The sequence below is a fragment of the Canis lupus genome, chromosome 18, assembly GCF_003254725.2.
Source record: "Canis lupus dingo isolate Sandy chromosome 18, ASM325472v2, whole genome shotgun sequence".
In the NCBI taxonomy this organism is placed as follows: domain Eukaryota; kingdom Metazoa; phylum Chordata; class Mammalia; order Carnivora; family Canidae; genus Canis; species Canis lupus.
In genome coordinates, this window is record NC_064260.1 from 47084847 (window position 1) to 47103286 (window position 18440).

The following is an 18440-nucleotide window of genomic DNA, read 5'->3' on the forward strand; positions in this document are numbered from 1 at the left end:
TTAAATTTTTAAAAGATTTATTTTTTAAAGATTTTATTTATTCATGAGAGACACACAGGGAGAGAGAGAGAGAGAGGCAGAGACACAGGCAGAGGGAGAAGCAGACTCCATGCAGGGAGCCTGACATGGGACTCGATCCCGGGACTCCAGGATCACACCCTGGGCTGAAGGCGGTGCTAAACCGCTGCACCACTGTGGCTGCCCATTAAAAGATTTAACTGAGAGAGAGAGAGAGAGAGAGAGAGAGAGAGAGAAGCAGAGGGAGAAGGAGAATCTCAGGAAGACTCCCAGCTGAGCTGAGAGCCCAGCATAGGGCTCAGTCCCATGAACCATGACATCAGGACCTGAGCCCAAATCAAGTCAGACACTTAACCTACTCAGCCCTTAAGTGCCCCTCAAAAGTTCTTAGTGCCAAACACATGCTGAGAATCCTTGGGTGCAGGAGGACATCTGTGACACCCAGGATATCTAGAGGGCAGGAGGCCGGGAGGACCTGAGGATGGGAGGTAGGATGCTGGGAGGGTCCTGATAACCCCTCCCACCGTGTGTGGTACAAGGGCCCTCCCATGGACCTTTGACCTTCAAGGTGAAGGGCTAAGTGCTGACTGGACCACATTAACCTGCACTGATGATGCGAGACCCCACTGTGGGCAGAACTGTGGTGCCCCACGGATACCACCACTGCATGGCCCACTCTGTTTTGTGTCCGCAGGCAGTTGGTGGCTTTTTTACTCTACCTGGATCACCACACTCCCACTTTCCTCCAAACCTAGTGTAGACATTAGGTGCGTCTCACACAGCAACAGGTCACAAGTGAGTGGGAGCAACTCCCGGCTCCTCACAGGGCATTGTGGAATCTGTGGGTGCCAGGTGTGGGTGTTGGCCTCAAAGCTGGGGTAAAGACCGCACTGACACCCATATCTGATATTGAGGCAGCTCCTGCAGTCCTTCCACAACACCATGGGAAGAGGGCTGTCACATGCTGCTTGAGTCCAAGGGAAGAGACAGGATGTGCGACTGGGAACCCCACTCCCCTGTAAGTGATGTGCTGTGCAGCGGAGACCCAGCCATGACCTTTCCAGTCCTTCCTAGACCCATGGAAAATGACAGTGATGACCCCGCAACCCAGTGGCCCGGGTAGGCCAGAGCAGGGCTTCCTAGGACCTCCTGGCTCCTAAATGGGCACACTCCTCACATGCAGGGAACACAGAGTCCCTCCAGCTGCCCCCAGAGCCATCCCCAGGCCATTCACATCTCGTTGCATTCATGGCGGGTTGTATTTTCACCCTCTTGCAGGCATCAGTTTTTAATTTTGATGAAGTCCAGTTCATTGCTTTTTCCCTTTGGTGCTTGGGCTTGTGGCATCGAGGGAGACCATGCACGGAGGAGCACTAGCTCAGTGGCTATGCCACCAGCTCCCGGTGCTGCATCGGGCTGGGAGTCATCACCCCAGGCATCAGGTCAAGAGTTCCCCGGAGACTCATGGGCCCCTGGTGCTCCGAGGTCTCAGCATAACAGCGTGTCCTGGGACAGGGGCTGGGAAGGTGACCTGTAGGTGGGCGAACTACAGAGAGCGAGTGCCTGCGTGTGATGTGCCAGCCCAGCATGTCCCCCTCGGAGCTAGAGGGTTGTGTCCACGCTCTGGGCAGACAGATGGGGATCTCAACAGGGAGCAGAGAGACCTATGTGTTCTCTGAAGGGTTTCCTGGAGTCACACTTGGATGCATTTTGCAGCACCATGAAGGAGGACCTGGAGACCCTGCTGGCCTCGGAACAGGCCAATATAATAGCCAAGTACCATCAAGGTGAGGCCTAGAGAGCGCGCAGAGATGCTGGAGTGCCCACTAGAGGTGAGGACCAATACCTGCAAGAGCAAGTGAGGCCTAGCTGGGCATCAGAGCCAAGGATGAGCCAGGTCAGCCGGACAAGGACCACAGTCATCTGGAACAAGTGAGACCCGGGGGACATTCTGGGGCATCAGGAGGAAGTGATGGGATCGTAGTGATCGGCAGCGGTAGAGTCCAGGTGGGATCACAGGCAGAGTAGCAGGTGAAGCCCAGGTGGGGATCATAGTCACCAGGTCCAGGTGAGGCCCAGGCAGGCTTCACAGCCAGGGATGAGGTGTAGGGCCCAGTGGGAATGATCAGCGGCAAAGGCAGTTATGTACCAGGCGGGGATCATAGCCAGAGTCCTGCAGATGAGACCCAAGTGGGTTTTGTGGCCAGTAGGAGCAGGTGAAGGCCAGACGGGGATCATGGTCCACAGGAGTGCCTGATGTCCAGGTGGGTGTTTTAGCTGCCAAGTATAGGTGGGACCCACTCAGGGATCCTAGTCTAAGCCGAGCAGGTAGGGCCCAGGCAGGAATGAAGACAAGAGGATGGGCTCAGGCAGGGTGTGTAGGCATCAGGGGCAAATGAAGCACGACAGTGATCACACAGCGGGTGCAGGGGAGGCCGGGGGGGATCGTCGCTGGTCGAAGCAGGTGAGGCTGTCGGGCTGCTCCCATTGGACAGACAGGCCCTTCCTGTCGTGGGGGGCCAGTCTCAGAGGGTTCTGGGAGCCCGCGGTACTCCGGGAAGAGAGGAGCCACTCAGCTTCCAGCCCCATGTTCCTGGATCTGATTGGTCCCCACCACGGGGCCCCTCTGGTGCAGGCACGCCAAGCAGAGTCTCCACGGGGCCCTTGGGACGACGCTGACCTCTCGCTGTGCAGAGTCACGGACCATCACGGCTCTCTGCACAGTGCCCTGGACACGCCTTCATCCCTCTCAGGGGTGGTTTGCGTTTGCAGGAACGTCTTTCTGGAGGCTGACCCATCCCCCAGGTCAGGGTCTCGGCCTTGAGGCCTCTGAGAGCCATGTCTGTGCTTGGCTGGTGCTGAGACACCAGGAGACACAGCGGGGACGTGGGCAAGAAGGAGCTGACCTTGGGGCAGGCCACAGGGCCCTCAGAGGAGTGGCGTCCAGCCTGTTTGGGGGAGAGCCTCGTGGCTGCATTCATCGGGGCGTCCAGTCAGGTCAGCGGGGGCTGCAGGGGGTGAGGAGCTCAGGAGAGCGTTGTCCTTTCTGTCGGAGGCTGTCCGGTAGGGCTGAGGACAGAGGGTGCTCCTCACTGACCCCCAGGCCAGGGCCCCAAGGCCCACAGGGTCAAGGCCGGTTCAGGGAGTGACGGTGGGTAGCAGAGGCAGGCACCAGCCTCCATGTGGGGCCAGCAGGGCAGCTCGCAGGCCTCCGAGTCCCTCTCACCACCCAGTGACAAGGGACCCTTCGGATGGGTCACGGTGGGGCTGGTCAGGGGCTCCAACAGGACAAGAGGGAAAATGGGCCCAAGTGACAGAGTGACAGCAAGGGGGGGGGGGGAGTCAGGGGCCAGCAGGGGGCACGGCCAGGGTGCGGGAGAGGCAGGCTGGACGCTGGGCAGTCAGGCCCCGGGAGGCGGGGGGACCTCAGCCAGACGGTCACGGGGGTACTCGGGTGGTGCTGACAGCTCTCAGGCGGGTCCCCCCAGGACAGTGGCACCCCTCAGGGGGTGCCGGGGCCCCCACCCAGCCACCATCTACACCAACCCTCTCAACCCCAGACCGCCTACCCCTCCTGACCTCAGCACTGGCAGCCCCTGCCCTCCCTGGGGGAGCGCTCCCCCCACCGAGACCCCCGGGCCGAGACGTGGGGGCTGTGGGGCCGGGGCCCGGTCCTCGGGGCTCTGCTTCCCTCGCCTTCCAGGGAGAAGGAGTTGCCCGGGCCCGGCCCCCACGGGGCCAAGGTGAGAGCCTGTCCTGGGCACCGTGCAGGCCGGGGTTTGGGGGTGTGGGGCCAACTGTCTGCAGACCCCATCCCCCAGGCCGTCCCCAGGGGTGTCTCCTCACCCCCCTGTCCCAGCACTACATGTGCTGCCGTTAATGTGCCACAGCCCCGGAGGCGGGGTCAGTGTGAGGGGCCCTGTGTCCCCCTGGCTCCTCTGGGCCCCGCAGGGCGCATGGACGCAGCACCAGGCACCCACCTCCCACGGCTGGGTGCTCCTCTGCCCCACACGTGTCCTTTCCAGCAACATTGCTGGGAGATCTAGTGAGCAGACAAGTGGAGACCAAGGAGGGCAGTGAGGGGTGCGTCAGGTCAGGGTCACGGTGTCCTGCTCCTTGTGGGGACACAGCCCCTCCGGAGACACCGGGGAGCTCAAGCTGGAATCTTCTAGATCCTTCTTGCTCCCCGGGATCCATGGTACCACCAGGGCCCGTCTCACCAGCACTGCTTCCTCCTGCAGCTGGGTTGTTGTCGGGGCTATAAGGGGTCCCTCCCCAGGTGCGGGGACAGGTGTGGTTGCGTCTACTAGACATCGAGAAGGTGAAATCCAGGAACCCAGGGAAACACCAGGTCGGGCCCTTAGTGGAGGCCTGGGCAGGAGCTGAGGGGAACCTGTGGGGAGGGCTGAGGCCACCTGCCTGGGGACCCAGGGTGGCCCCAACATCTCCCAGAGCCTCTCAGACCTGAAGGCCCCCCCACCTCCCTGCTGCCCCCAGCTCATCTCCTCTGTCCATGGAGCAGTGTAGGCCCAGGTTCCAGAGAAGGACAGGACTGCGGGGCTCTGAGCTCCTCGTGGACAGAGTTAGCGTCAGGCTGATGGGAGCTGGCACCCTGGACAGGCCTGGAGCCCAGAGTGGGGCCGAGCAGGTGGTTGGTGCCAGGTTCCCGCTGGACGAAGCAGAATGAGCTCTCGGGTGGGGACAGGGAGTGGAGGACAGCGGGCCGGGCCATGCCCCACCTGAGGGGAGGGGATCAGGACTCAGGAAGGCACCAGGACAGAGACACCGACTCTCCAGGCACTCAGGTGCCCTGAGATGGGACCGCGCCCTGGGAGCAGAGTCCAGGGAGCAGCCTCCCCTGCAGGCAAGGTCAGGGCCCAGCCTGGTGTTCAGTCTTGGAGAGGCCTCTGTGCTGGGGGAAGAGGAGAGCCTCAGCGTGACCCGTGGTGTCCCCTCCCTGCCCGGGCTGACCCCCGTGTCCCTTCTCGCCCAGGGCTGACCCCCAGGAGAACCTTCCCTGCTCACAGCACCTGGGCAGGAGCCGTGACCCGGTCCCCGGGCTGGTGGGCACCTGTGCCCGTTCCTGGAATCACAGGGAACAAGGAAGGCCTGTGAGACACCCTCACATGGTGGTCAGCAGTGCTCCCTGCTAGGATGGCAGTTGGTGACAGTTAGGGTTCTGAGTCCCTCACAATGTCCCCCCCCCCCGGGTTCTCCCCACAGGAAATGAAGGAGGAGCCTGAGGTCTCTTCCCCAAAACCAAACAGATCGCCCTTCCGCAGCCACATGGTGTTCTGGGACCGCTGTGGGGTCAGGTGAGGCTGCCGGCCAAGCTGGGTTCTGGGGGCTCCAGGGACACTCCGGGGTCCAGGGGATGCCCAGGGGCTTCTGGGTGGGGAACACGGGGGCTCTGAGGAGAGGGGGAGGGAGGGCAGCAAACCATACTGTGTCATGGTAAAGTGATTAGGACGACCCCTTATCCCCTCGGGGTCTGTTGATGACGAGGGCGCAGGACAGGCCTCCCGGTGTCACTGTGTGAGCTGAACCCCACCGGGTGACATAGAACTACCCTGTGAAGAGCAGGGCTCAGGGTCGGGGGCCATAGGGGAGCAGTGAGGGACCCTGGGGCGGGCAGCACAGCTGCAGAGGGACCAGGACACAGGTGGACCAAATGAGGTCAGACAGGTAAACGTGACCACATTTGGTGTTTCTATGTATTTTGAATTTTTTAATTTTATTTTAGACAATCTGCATTGTCTGTTAGCGTGAATAGTGTGATGACCCCCCGATGCCGTCCCTGTCCACCTGGGGACCTGCGCTCACTTCATGGGTCCCCTAGTTGCAAGTGTGTTACAGAAACCCCAGACCTGGGGGGATGTACCTATGGTCGTTCTCGGATGTATCTTAGAAAACAGGGATACCCTGTGTGTGCATCCCCCCAACATCCCCACCACGCCATCCCCCCATACCATCCCCCCTCTCCCTCCCCCCACCTCCCCCATGATATCCCCCTCCATCCCTGCAAACCATCACCTCCACACCTCCTCCCCACACCATCTCCCCACCATCCCCCCAAACCTTCCTCTCCACGTCATCCCCCTGCCATCCCCCACGCCACATCTCCCCATGTGTTCCCCCCTACTCCACCCACGCTATCCACCCCCATTCCCTCCAAACCATCCCCTCCACAGTATCCCTCACAGCATCCCCCAGAGCATTCCCCCCACCATCCCCCACGCCATCCCCCACGCCATCCCCCCACATCATTACCTGCCCCCTCAAACAATGTGGTGCAGCTGCTTAGTGTGGGGCATGTTCGCGCCTCCCTGGCCACCTTACAGCCTCTGAGGACCTGTCCCATCAGAAGCCCGGGTGTCCTGCTAGTCTCCAGGGACCCAGTAGGAGGGAGAGGACAGCAGTGGCGCCCGGACAGGGTGGGTGCAGGTGCACGGAGCGGAGGCTGGAGCTCCGTGTGTGCAGCGTGCGGAGGCCGGCGGTGCGTGTCAGAGGGGCGCGGGGACGGGCTGAGGAGCCGCCGGCAGGGGTGCCTGAGCTTCCCGGGGGGCCGCTTGGACCTCTCACTGAGAGACACCGAGGCTCCTCCACTGAGGGGGTGTGTTGTACCCCTGACCTGGTGACCCTGTGTCGCCCTTGGGCCTCAGAGTGCGGCGGGGTCAGGCTGACCTGTGACCCCTGGTCCCCGGTGAGGCAGCCTCCAGCAGGCCTGGCAGGGGGGCAGTGGGAGTTGGGGGTACAGACTCGTGCAGGCGGGGGTCAGGAAATGCTGAAACGGGACCTCACCGCTCACCCATATTGCTCAGAGATAGTGACCCAACTGCTTCGAATCTTTTATCTGTGTCAAACCTGCATGAGCGCTCCCGGCATTCTCACCACGGCTGCAACCCGGAGGCACCCGAGATGCTCCTGGATGAGCGGCACGAGGTCCTTAACACAGAGGCCAGGTCAGGACACAGGCAAGGCGCTGTGGATGCGCTCAGGGCCCGAATGCACCTGCTGCAGTTGTTCAAGGCAGGTGGCCAGATGGTGGCCGGTGGTGTTCACAGGAGGCGGGAACACGCCAGGGCAGGGGGAAGAAGGCATGAGGGGAGCAAGGGCCAGGGGAGCACCTGGCTCCCAGGGGGACATCGAGCGTGGGGGGCTGCTCTGGCGCTGGAGGGGGAGCTGTCCACTTGGGAGAGCCCAGGAGCTGCATTCTGGGGTTGTCTCCTGGAGGCAAACGGAAAACCCCAGAACGCAGATAACCGCCCAGCAGGCTGTGTCTGAGGTCGCTGCTGTCACCGGGTGCAGACCTGACCCCAGAGACCAGTCCCCACTGACGTGCCCTGAGGACCGCAGGGCCTGTGAGGCTGGGGTCCGCACCTCTTGGGACTTGCTGGGCGAGGGCCACACTGAGCAGACCACCCTGCCGGCCGCCTCCTGGGCTGCAAGCCCTTCTCCACGTGCTGTCGGCCTATTCCGCGTACAACACCGTGAGTGTTCTGCCCCCAGGCCTGCTGCCCCACACGTGTCCTTTTCTGAATGTTGGTGACCCGACAGGACACACGGTTAGGACCCCAGCTTCCGCTGTCCCAAGATGCAACGGATGGGCTCTCTCCTCTGGGACTCGGGCAGGGGGCTGGGGGGAGACCCCACTGTGGGAGGAGGGTACCCCGGGTGCCTGAGTGCTCGGCTGCCTGGGCTCTTGCGACACCGCTGCTCCTAAACCTCGGGTCTGGATCCTGGAGAGACCAGAGCCCTAATCACAACCTGGGCGGGAGGAAGCCCCCATCCCCCAACTCTACCACCTGTAGGTGGACACCTTCCCTGGGGGTGTAAGGGGGGGCTGGCTCCTGCAGGAGGTGGGCTGCTGCCAGCGCATGAGCCATTGGTGGGCGTCCTGCTGATGTACCTGAGCGAGGAGGAAGCCTTCTGGCCGCTGGCCCAGCTGCACGCCATGCACGGGAGGGGCTGGACTGGCCGCTGGATGGATTGGAGCTCAGGAGAGCCTCCCTGCAGGGCTGCTGCAGCCGTGGGACAGGAGGGACCCCACCCAGCCCACCTCCCCACCTGCAAGGGCTCCACCTCCCCAGGTGCCCCTCGGGGTCCTGGAGCTATGGCCACCCACTCCACTCCACTATTTGTAGCCAGTCTAGCCCTCCCGCTGCCCCTTGAGCCTCCTGTCTGGCTGCCTGCATGCCCCCAGGCCCGTGCCACCCCAGCCAGACAAAGCCCAGGCGGCAGGGTCTCCCCACACCTAGCTCTGCCCCCAGCCTGACTCCCAAGCCCAGAGATGGCCCCGCACACCCATCACCCTCCGCATGGCCTGCACTCCCTGCCCCTGGGTGCCTGAGACCCGCCTGCCCCCGCAGAGGCCATAGCAGGAAAGAGGGTGCTGGTCAGACAGGCCTCGTCCTCAGCCCAGGGCCCCCACCTAGCGGGTCTCTGTGAGGATGAGGGCCCTGGGGGCCTGACCCCCAGGCCTGGAAGTCAGTCCTGCTCTCTGGGAAGTGCAGGTCCAGTCAGGGCTTGGAGGGCTGTGGGCACACATGGGATCAGGGGTGTGGGGGAGGAGGCACCTGCCAGGACACCCCCCTCCCATGCCTGGTTGGGGAGGAGGCCCTGATTGTTGGGGGCCTGCGGCCTGCTCAGGCTCCTTCATTCCAGAGTTACCCAAACTGCTGAGGTTTCAGGCCCATCATGAGTATATTCTTGACAGAGCTCTCCCCAAGCAGAAGCACATGGCGAGTAGAAGCTCCCTGGAGGCTCCGTCCCAAGACCCGGGGCAGGGTGGGGGCAGCGGCCTTCTGAGCTGGCCAGAGTTTGGTGTCATGTTCCTGCTCCTGGGGGACTCAGGGTGCCCTCGGGGCTGGGCGGGGCCATGGGGAGTGTGTCCACCTGGCTCTATGGGGCCGCTGGGTGGGTCCTGAGCACCTGCTGCCCTTCCACCAGGACGAGGAATAGATGTGCACTGGCATTTACACCCCCAGGGAGTTCCTTCAGTGTTTCATCGACCAGGTAAGGCCACCCAAGGACCCCTACTCCCTGACCAACTGTCTGACCCCAGGAAGGGCCGAGCTCAGCCCCAGCCTCCAGACAAGTCAGGTCCGACCCCTGAACCCTGGAGTCTGAGGCTCACAGCCCAGACCCACCCTGGAGAAGCCCGGAGGGTCCCTTGAGGAGTTTCCTGGGGGCCAGACTATCTCTGCCTCAGCTTCCCCAGGGAAGGCCAGGTCAGCCTGGGGTGTGGATGAGCCCTTGGCCCATTGCACCCAGCCTGGGGTCCACCTGGGGTATGTGGTCACCAAGCGGGGGCCTTGTCTGATGCAGCCAGGGCGGCGGCAGGGGATGTGGGCCAATGGGAGCCCCTAACCCTTGCTGAGACCCCTCGAGTCCTACTCAGGCAGCTTCTCCCACCCCATTTTCCCTAGAGTCCCTTCTCCCTCACCCTGAAGCTCTGGGACGCCTACATCCTGGACGGGGAACGCATGCTTACAGCCATGGCTTACAGAATCCTGAAGGTGCACAGTGGTAAGTGAGCCCCTGGGAGCCCAGGTGTGTCTGGGGGAACCCAGGGGTGATGGCTCACTGCTCTGAATTGCACCCAGGCCTGGGAGGGGGTCGGCCAGGCAGGTGGGTTGAGCAGGGGCCCCTGAGTGGAGCAGCAGGCATGAGGCCTCTCCAGTCATGGCACTGCCTGTGGTGCTCCTGGTCACAGCTGGACCCTGAGCTGCTGCCTTTGGGGGACACCTGCCACAGGAGGGCCCCTCTGGGTCTGACTCACACCCACTGCCCAGAAGGCCTCCTGAAGCTACTCCTGGAAGGTCTTGGGCAATTTCTGCAGGACTCGTGGCCCAGCCCTGGCCTTGGAGGATGAGGGGGTGCTCAGACACTTTTGGGCCTCCATGGCCCGGCTCTGAAGGATGAAGTGTGTCCTGCCCCTCGGGTGGGCTCAGGGCCCCTTCCCCTCCCGATTCAGCCTCCTGGGGCAGCCACAGTGGACACAGCCCCCAGGGCCTTCCTCCTCATCTCTGGACCTCTCCTCTTCTCCTAATTCAGGGAACCCTGAATTAGGCCAGGGCTGGGCATGCGGGCACTCACTGCAGGGGCTGGGCATCCCCGGGGTGAAGGGCTTTGGACAAGGTCAACCAGGGGGGGCCACGCAGGGGCCATGAGGACCCCTGGGTCCCCCAGCTGGGGACACACAGCCTGCCTGAGACGCTAACCTTGTCTGCATCTTTCCAGAGGGACGTGAAGGGCTCCCCACAAGGCCCCTGTGCCTGGAGCAAGTGTCCCCGGCGCCCAGGCCTCTCCTCCATTTTCCTAGCATTGAGATGCTGCCCAGGGTGGATGAACTGACCTCCCAGTCCCAGCCACCTAACCTGAGCGGCCTGGACCCTTTCCGGCCAGGCCATCCTCAAGGCCGAGGAACTGTTGCAGGAGGGAAATTCCTTAGAGTCCATGTCTGTACATCTGCCCGGGAAGTCCAGGGGCTCGGGTTTTGAGCCAGCTGCCCCCAGCCCGGGGCTCCTCGCTGGCCCGGCTGCCCCCACAGCGATGGAACTCCCTCCTCACCCTCCAGTGAACCAGGAGGGTACAGGCAGGTGGCCCTAGGACATGGGCTTGAAGCCAGAACACTGAGTCCTGTTCCCTTCAGGATCTGCCTGGGCCTCCCCAGAGGGGCGTCCCCCATCACGGGGCCTACCCATCCCACTAATGATGATGCTGTAGGGATCAGGACACCTTTCCTGGCCTGGGGCCACTGCAGCCCATGCCCCCGTTGGGCAGTGACTGGCACAGCCAGGCCAAGGCAGGACAACGCTGAGCCGCCTGCCCCACGGGCCCGCTCACGCCTGGGACCCTCTGACCTCTGTGTCAACAGGGGAGCTGAATGCTCGTGGGCCTCTGGGGCAGAGCGTGATGGTGAGTGTGGGGGCCTTGAGGCTCTGGCCAGCCGGCACCGTGCCCTGCCTCACCTCACTGTCTCTCCTGGAGGGAGGCACCCTCCACACAGGACACAAGCCCTGGACCCAAAGGGACCTGCGCTGGTCTGGTCCTGGACTCTGTGGGGGCAGAGATGACATGCACCCCCCAGGGCCAGAATGAAGTTGAGGTCCAGCCCCCTGTGGCCCTGGCCAGTCCTGGATTCTGCTCCAAGGCTAGGTGAGCCATCCCGGAGCAGTATGTGGCCTCCTGGGACCTGGGCGTGCCCCACAGATCCAGGTCTCTGACCTAGGGCCACACTTGGAATAACAGGACAGCCCGGTACCGGGGCAGCAGGGGACTCGAGGGACCCCACCCTCACCCAACTAGGAGGCAGACTCCCCAGTGCTGGGTCTCCAGCAGTCAGTTACCTGGCACCAGTGGGCCACGGGCCGGGGTCCGGCAGACATGCTGGGACCCAGCCCAGGAACCCAAACACGGCAGGTCCAGGTCAGGTCTGCTGTCCTCAGAACTGCCTCTCAGGCCCCAACCCCAGGAAATGTGCCCCCACCTGGAGTCAGCACAGGCTCCAAGGTGGGGGACCCCAGCACCCGCACCTCCATGTGATTTCGGCATTCTCCAGGAGACAGGAAGGTCTCCCTCCCCAGTGGAAGATCACACCCTCGGCTCCGAGCCCGTTTGCTGTTGAAAGTTCAATAAGGTGTTGTGGTGTCAAAATGCACAGCCAGCCTGTTTCTGGGGCTCCCGGAGCTCTGTGCAAGCAGGGGACAGAGCCCAGCAAGGAAGAGGGGGCGCTCCCAGGCTCCCACCAGCCCGTGGCAGGTGTCCGCCAGGCAGACAAAGCTGAGGTTCCACGTGCCAATGTCGACCAGACGCCGGGGTCAAGACCAGAAGGGAGGGAAAAGTAGAATCAGAAAAATCAGACTGAGAGACAAAGCACAAGAGAGTCTGCTCTAGGGAAGTGAGGTTTGCTGAAGGGGGCGGGGGAAGGGAGGATGGGGACGAGGGCCATGATGGGACGAGCACCGGGTGTTCTGTGCAACTGCCGAATCCCTGACTGTACCTCTGAAACTCATAATACACTATATGTTACTGACTTGAATTTAAATTGAAAACGAAATCAATGCAGAGGCAGATATGAAACGTCTTCTGTCCTCTGACAATCCAGAATTTTTAAAAAGATTTACTTATTTATTGATGAGAGACACACAGAGAGAGGCAGAGACACAGGCAGAAGCAGAAGCAGAGTCTGTGCAGGGAGCCCGATGTGGGACTCGATCTCACGACCTCAGGATCACGACCTGAGCCAAAGGCAGACGCCCAGCCACTGAGCCACCCAGGCGTCCCTGTGAATCCAGATATTAAAGAGATCTGCCAAATTGTAAATCAGTGCCACACTTGTCACTTTACTCTTTTTGCGTGTTTGTTTTGGAAAATATCATTCTTTTAAAGAAAGATATATTTTTCTGTGTTAAAAAAAAAAAAAAACGATTCCGTTTGGTTTATCCTTGTTCATTTGTTTTGTTTTTTTCAGATCCCACATATGAGTGAAAGCACCCAGTATTCATCTTTCTCCTGTACCTTCTCTCACTGGGCATCACACCCTTGGGTGTGGGGACACATGGTCACAGGCGGCAGGATTTTGTTCCTTCTCATGGCTGACTCCTATTCACGGTGTAGATATATCAGCTCTTGGTAATCTGTTCATCAGCGTAAGGGATCCCGGGCTGCTTCGTTTTTAATTTTTTAATTTTTTAATTTTTTAATTTTTCGAGGAACCTCCATGATGGCTTCACATTGGCTGCACCAACTTGCCTTCCCATCAACCGTGCGTCTGGCTTCCTTTGTCTCCACATCCTCACCCCCACTTGATATTTCTTGTCTTTTTGATACCAGAGATTCTGATAGGCATGAGGTGGCAACTCCTAGGGACTTTGATTTGCAAACCCTGATGATCAGTGATGTAGGGCATCTTTTCCTGTGCCTGTTGGCCATGTGTCAGTCTTTTGGGAAAAAGGTCTGTCTAGATCTTCTGCCCATTTTTAATCTGGTGCTTTTTGTCTTCTGGTCCTTTGTGATGTGAGTTCTTGTATTTTAAATATCCATCTCATCACATTATGATTTGCAGCTATTTTCTCCCATTCAGTGGCTTCCCTGGCTGTGCAGAAGCTTTCCCGTTGGGTATAGCCTTGCTGGTTTACTTTTGTTTCTATTGCCTTTGCTTCTGCTGCCAAACCCAGCAAACATCACCAAGGCCAGGGTCAGGGACCTTACCGCCTGTGTTTCCTCCCGGGACTTGTAGGGTTTCAGGTCGGACATTCCCACTTGAATCCATTCTGAGTTGACGTGTGTGTGGTGTGAGGAAGGGGTTCAGACTCTTTCTGCACGTGGCTGTCCAGTGTTACCAGCACCATTTGTTGAAGAAACTGTCCTCTCCCCATTGGGTGTTCTTGGTTCCTTCACTATAATTGAATTGACCTTGTACACGTGGGTTTATTTCTGGGCTCTCTGGTCTGTTCCAGCTTTCTCCGCTTGAAGATTGAGTTACTTGAGGACAATTTGATCCATTCACGTCTTACTCTTACACTTTGTTGGGTGAAGGAGAGCAGCACTTTGTCCAGGCTTAATTTTTCCCCACTGTCAGGGGAACCCCCTCCTGAATGTTCCGTCTGCCACCCCATGGGGTGAGGCCCCCTGAAGCTGTTGGGAACAGGCAGTATTGCCAGCACCTTGTGAGGGTTTCCTGGGGACTGTTCCCTCTGGTTCTTCTGGAGGGTTCTCTCTGCCCTGCTGGGTAGTTCCTGCACATGCGAGTGCTCACTAGTATCTGCTGGACAGTCAAGGGGCTCCTGTGGGCCTGGACTCCTTAATTTGAGCAGACCCTTTCCTGTCTGGTACTCTAGCTTTCTAGCCTCCTGGCCTCTGGCCTCCAGGCTCTGTCCTCTTCACCAGGAAGGCCTCCGGGCGTTGTGTGGGTTTTCTTCCCTCTGCTGTGGTTTGGAAACTTTGTCTAGGAAGGACCCGGGCTGTCATAGGTCTTACCTCAAAGGCTGCTGGTCTCTCAGGGTCAAAGTCCTTCGTCTTCTAGTGTCCCATGTCTCAAGAACCATTGTTTTATGTATTCTGTAAGGTTTTTTGAAGTAATGTGATAGTAGCAGCCTGTGCTCTTACAACACGAAGGGAGACATATTAGAACCACTCTTTCTAAATAAGCTGCTACCCTGGAGAAATACGATGGGAGCCACAGCTAGTGCTCAAGCCACGAGGGTTGTGGCCACCCTATTGGACAGTGCAGTGTAGGCATTTCCCAGATGGTTGTGTGTGTGCCCACGTGCACCCATAACATTAGATGTAGGGACTTCTACTCTCATAATAGAAGGGTGCAAGTGGGGATCAAAGGTTCGATCTAGAAATGAAATGAAGCAGTTGCGTATTCCAACTGTGGAAGCTGGAGCAGTGGGTGGCTGGGGCCCCTGAGGGCTGCCTCCTGCACAAGCACATCTGACTTGCCAGGGCTTTCTCCTGGCCACAAGCTGGCAGCCTCCTTGTGGACAGGAGGCTCAGCACAGAAGCACACACATCCTTGTGTGCGCTCCCCCAGCTCCAGGTTTTGGGGAACACTTGGAACATTTCCCCAAGTTCATCTGATCCTGGAAAGAGAAAAAAAAACTCACTATAACACCTTATTTCCCACAACCTAATGGGCCAGTGGAGTGGTGGGAAGAGGAACTTTGATGAGCTGGCTGAGTTATTGTCCAGTCCTGGGTGATGATTTGAGTCCAGGGTCCTGGTGTAAGAACAGGAAGTGCGGGAGACTTGGAGTGGCAATGTCTGCCTGGGACAGGACACTCCTGTAACCAAAATACATTTTCAAAGATAATAATATACTCTCTAGAAGAAACACTTAGGAAGCATATACATACAACAAAAGGAAATCACCTGCAATCCTATGGCTCAGCAGCAAACATTCCTAGATTTTGGTGTTTCCATACATATATGGAATGTAGATGTGCAGATATGCTTTAGTATCGAGTCTTTCAACACATACACAGTGATCTTTAGATAATGAACACCCAGGCTGAGCCCAACCTCAGGAGATATGATGGGAGCCCCTGGGGTACCTTCTCCAATCCCACCTGCAGTGGGATTACCAGGAAGGTCATTTCCAGCCTGATCTGTGTCCGGTACCCCACATGGATCTTTGGTCACACACGTACACGTTCCAGAGAACACAGATCCTGTTCTGTATGTTGTAAACCAGGAAAATGGTATGTGATGCTCATCCTGCCACTCGTGGCTTTTTATCAGCACATTGATAAACCTCTAGCAAGACAGAATAAAAGAAGGAAGACCTAATTTCCCAATATTAGGAAAGAGATCTCAATAATATCCAAAAACACCCGAGAAGGGTAAGAAGGGAACCACAAACAACAGACGAAATGGAACAATTCTCAAAAACACATACTTGCAAACTCCCTCAAGATGAAACAGAGAACCAGAAGAGTCCTTACAGTGTGTGTGTGTGTATGTGTGTGCCCGTGCACACGTGTTTCCACATCACCGAAGAATTACCACAGTTCTCACAGACACTGACGAGGGGAGCCACCAAATGAACTCGGTTCTGACTCCACCTGCCTGAAGAGAGCACCACCAGGGAGGACACATCCCGCATGACAGCCCCAGTGTTGGCACCATCCAGGTTGTCTCCTATACTTCTGACTGACCAGCTATTAGTCAGAGGTCCCCACGATCATGTCCTCTGGTTCCATTCATTTGCTAGAGCAGCTCACAGAACTAGGGAGGCCAGGTGACTTAGTAGGTTACAGGTTTATGACAAAGGATGTGAAGGGACACAAATGAATGGCCAGATGGAGAGATACATGGGGTGAGGTCTGCAGGGGTCCTTGGGCCCTTCTACCGGATGGAGTTTGGGGCCAGGGGCCTGGCACGTGGTTCACCCACCTGGAAGCCCTCTGACTGCTCTTCCTTTTGAGTTTTGATGGAGGCGCCAACCCTCAGGTCACATTTGGGTCCCCCTGACCCCAGCCCCCATCCTTAGGGCTTTCCCGTAGTCCCCTCATGAATGTAAACCCAGCTGTGGTGGAGTGGGGCTGGGAATGCAGAACAAGACACCACCTCACCTTCACGGCTCTGAAGGGATTTCAGCCACTGTGGACAAGAGACCAAGCTATGCAACAGAAGACGGGCCCTTTGCTCTCAGAAATTCCAATGTGTCTTGTGAGCTGTGAGCCAGGAACCTGGATGAACATACTTATTATAAAGCACAATATCACAACCCTATAACAATTTTTTAAATGGAATTTGTAGTTCCCCAACTGAAAAATCCCCAGATGCTTTCAAAGCAAAATTCTACCAGACATTTAGAGAAGAAAGACCACCAGTTATATGCATCTCTTCCAGAAAAAGAGGACAGGAGGGAAGAGGTCCCAACTCACGAGGACAGTATTACCTGATACCCACACCTAAGAGCAAAAGGAAATAGAGAGGGAAACAGAGTGTGAGAGAGAGACAGAGAGGAAGAGAAGGACAGGAGCAGGGATGAGAGGAGGGAGGGAATTAGAGAAGGAAGGAAGAAGGAAAGAAAGAAAAAGAGAAAGAGAAATAAAAGTGTCCAACAGACAAACATCCTATGAGCCACGTGAATATCCTCAGAGGGTGCCTGCGTGGCTCACGCGGCTAAGCGTCTGCCCTCGGCTCAGGTCATGATCCCAGGGTCCTGGGATCGAGCCCTGCATCAGGGTATTTGCTCAGCTAGAGCCTGTTTCTCTGTCTCCCTATGCCTCTCCCCAGCTCTTGTTGTTTCTTGCTCTCTCTCTCTCTCTCTCAAATAAACACATTTTAAAAATCTTAAAAAAAGAAATACAGTGAATTCAAATGCTATAATATATATTTAAACACACACCTCACCCAAGAGGCATTTATCCTGAACACGCAGTTGAACATGTATCATTATATCCTGTCATGCTAATAATCTAAAGAAAAAGGTCACAGGGGCACTGGGTGGCTCAGTGGATGAGCATCTATCTGCCTTTGGCTCAGGTCATGATCCTGGGGTCCTGGGATCGAGTTCCGCATAGGGCTCCCCACAGAGAGCCTGCTTCTTCCTCTGCCTGTGTCTCTGCCTCTTTCTCTGTCTCTAATGAATTAATAAATAAAGGAATCTTTAAAAAAAAGAAAAAGATCACAGATCATCTCACTTGATAAGAAAGAGCACTTGGTAAAACTCAACAGCCATTCATGATAAAAATATCCCAGAAAGTTAGAATAAGGGGAACACCAGTCAGGGGCATCCATAATAACAGACAGAAGCACACACCGTGGGTAAAGGAGAAGCCCGGGATGTTCTCCTTAACACCAGCAACAAGAGAGAAGTCTCTTCTGTGTCTCATTCAACACCATACTGGAAGCCAAGCCTCTCCAACGAAAAATTTAAAACTGGACCCAGGTGGGAAAGATAGAAAAGTGTCTGTGTTCACAGAGGACATGATTAGAAAATCCCAAAGAAACTATAAGAAAAACTTGTAGACTAATACGTAAGTTTGGTGAGGTCCTGGGATGCAAGAATGCAACAGAAAAACCACATTTAGAAGGAAGAAATGGTAAAAATATCATCTACAATAGCTCCAAGAAAAATCAAATACTCTGGAGACATCTACACAAAGCTTGCATGGAATGCATAGGTTGAAAACTGCAACATTTTGAAGAAAGACCCCTGGAAAGACCGAAACGGATGGGGACACATACCATGCTCAGGGATCGACAGGTCTGCTGCAGTAAAGCCATCGGTTGTCTTTAAACGGTGTTCGGGTCAACAGAGTCCAAATCAAAATCCCAGGGAGACTTTTGTAGGTAGAGATAAGCTGATTCTCAAACTTGCATGCAAAGATGGAAAGCGTAGGACAGCTTAAGGATTCGGGAAAAGGAGAATAACTGTGTGAGCCCCACGTCACCTGATCGCAAGTCCAACGATGAAGTATTAGCAGTGGAGCCCCTGCAGGGTCAGTGACGGATACACACACCGATCAGTGGAACAGAAGAGAGAGCCCAGAGGAGACCCTGGCCGGTCAGGGGCATTGATTCTTTTACAGAGGAAGAGAGGTCACTTCCTAGAGAATGGGTCTTTTCAACAAAGAGTGTTGGAATAACTGGACAATCTTATGCCAAAAAACGGGAAGAATCTTGTTCTGAATTGCAAAGATTAGCTCAACATAGACCAGAGGAGTCCATATAAAAATGTGAACCTTTTCAATAAAAACTGGGGCATCTACCTTGGCCCAGTCAGAGGAGCATGCCACTCTTGACTCGGGGTTGTAAGTTCGAACCCCATGTTGGGGGTAGAGATTACATAAACAAACTCTGGGAAACAGGAGGGAATTTGCATTACGGGTATACATCAAAAGGGGATCCGCGTTTTCGAAATCAAGTCCGCATGGACACAGAACCAAGCACCCACCTCCCAC

General features: G+C 57.1%; 1 protein-coding gene and 2 long non-coding RNA genes across 13 annotated transcripts in view; 1 reads left to right on the forward strand and 2 right to left on the reverse strand.

Annotated features, from left to right (window-relative positions):
* LOC125752913 (uncharacterized) lies at window positions 1-5558 on the reverse strand. Its single transcript, XR_007403523.1, has 2 exons — window positions 5049-5558; window positions 1-4925 (listed from the first exon to the last, which is right to left on the reverse strand). It is a non-coding gene; the product is annotated as an uncharacterized LOC125752913 (long non-coding RNA).
* On the forward strand, window positions 5209-12345 carry LOC112663202 (uncharacterized). 8 transcript variants are annotated; one of them, XR_004806774.2, is made up of 4 exons: window positions 5209-5333; window positions 6840-9033; window positions 9447-9546; window positions 10261-12345. XR_004806774.2 is itself a non-coding variant. In XM_035701806.2 (4 exons), exons 2-4 carry the CDS (start codon window positions 8980-8982, stop codon window positions 10518-10520), a joined length of 414 nt encoding a protein of 137 aa, XP_035557699.2. In that variant the 5' UTR covers window positions 5256-5333; window positions 8968-8979; the 3' UTR covers window positions 10521-12345. The 8 variants fall into 8 exon arrangements, 2 of the variants coding, with proteins under 2 accessions (XP_035557699.2, XP_025307597.3); XM_035701806.2 differs by having other exon boundaries at window positions 5256-5333; window positions 8968-9033; XR_003139052.3 differs by lacking the exon at window positions 5209-5333 and having other exon boundaries at window positions 6255-7508; window positions 8668-9033.
* Window positions 12346-18440, reverse strand: part of LOC112663204 (uncharacterized) — an 8052-nt gene continuing 1957 nt past the window's right edge. Inside the window, exons 3-5 of one of the 4 annotated variants that reach the window (XR_004806775.2) lie at window positions 17725-17883; window positions 16101-16217; window positions 12346-14609 (exon numbers count right to left, since the gene is read on the reverse strand). This is a non-coding gene — a long non-coding RNA (uncharacterized LOC112663204). The other 3 variants (XR_003139061.3, XR_004806776.2, XR_004806779.2) reach the window with 3 other exon arrangements.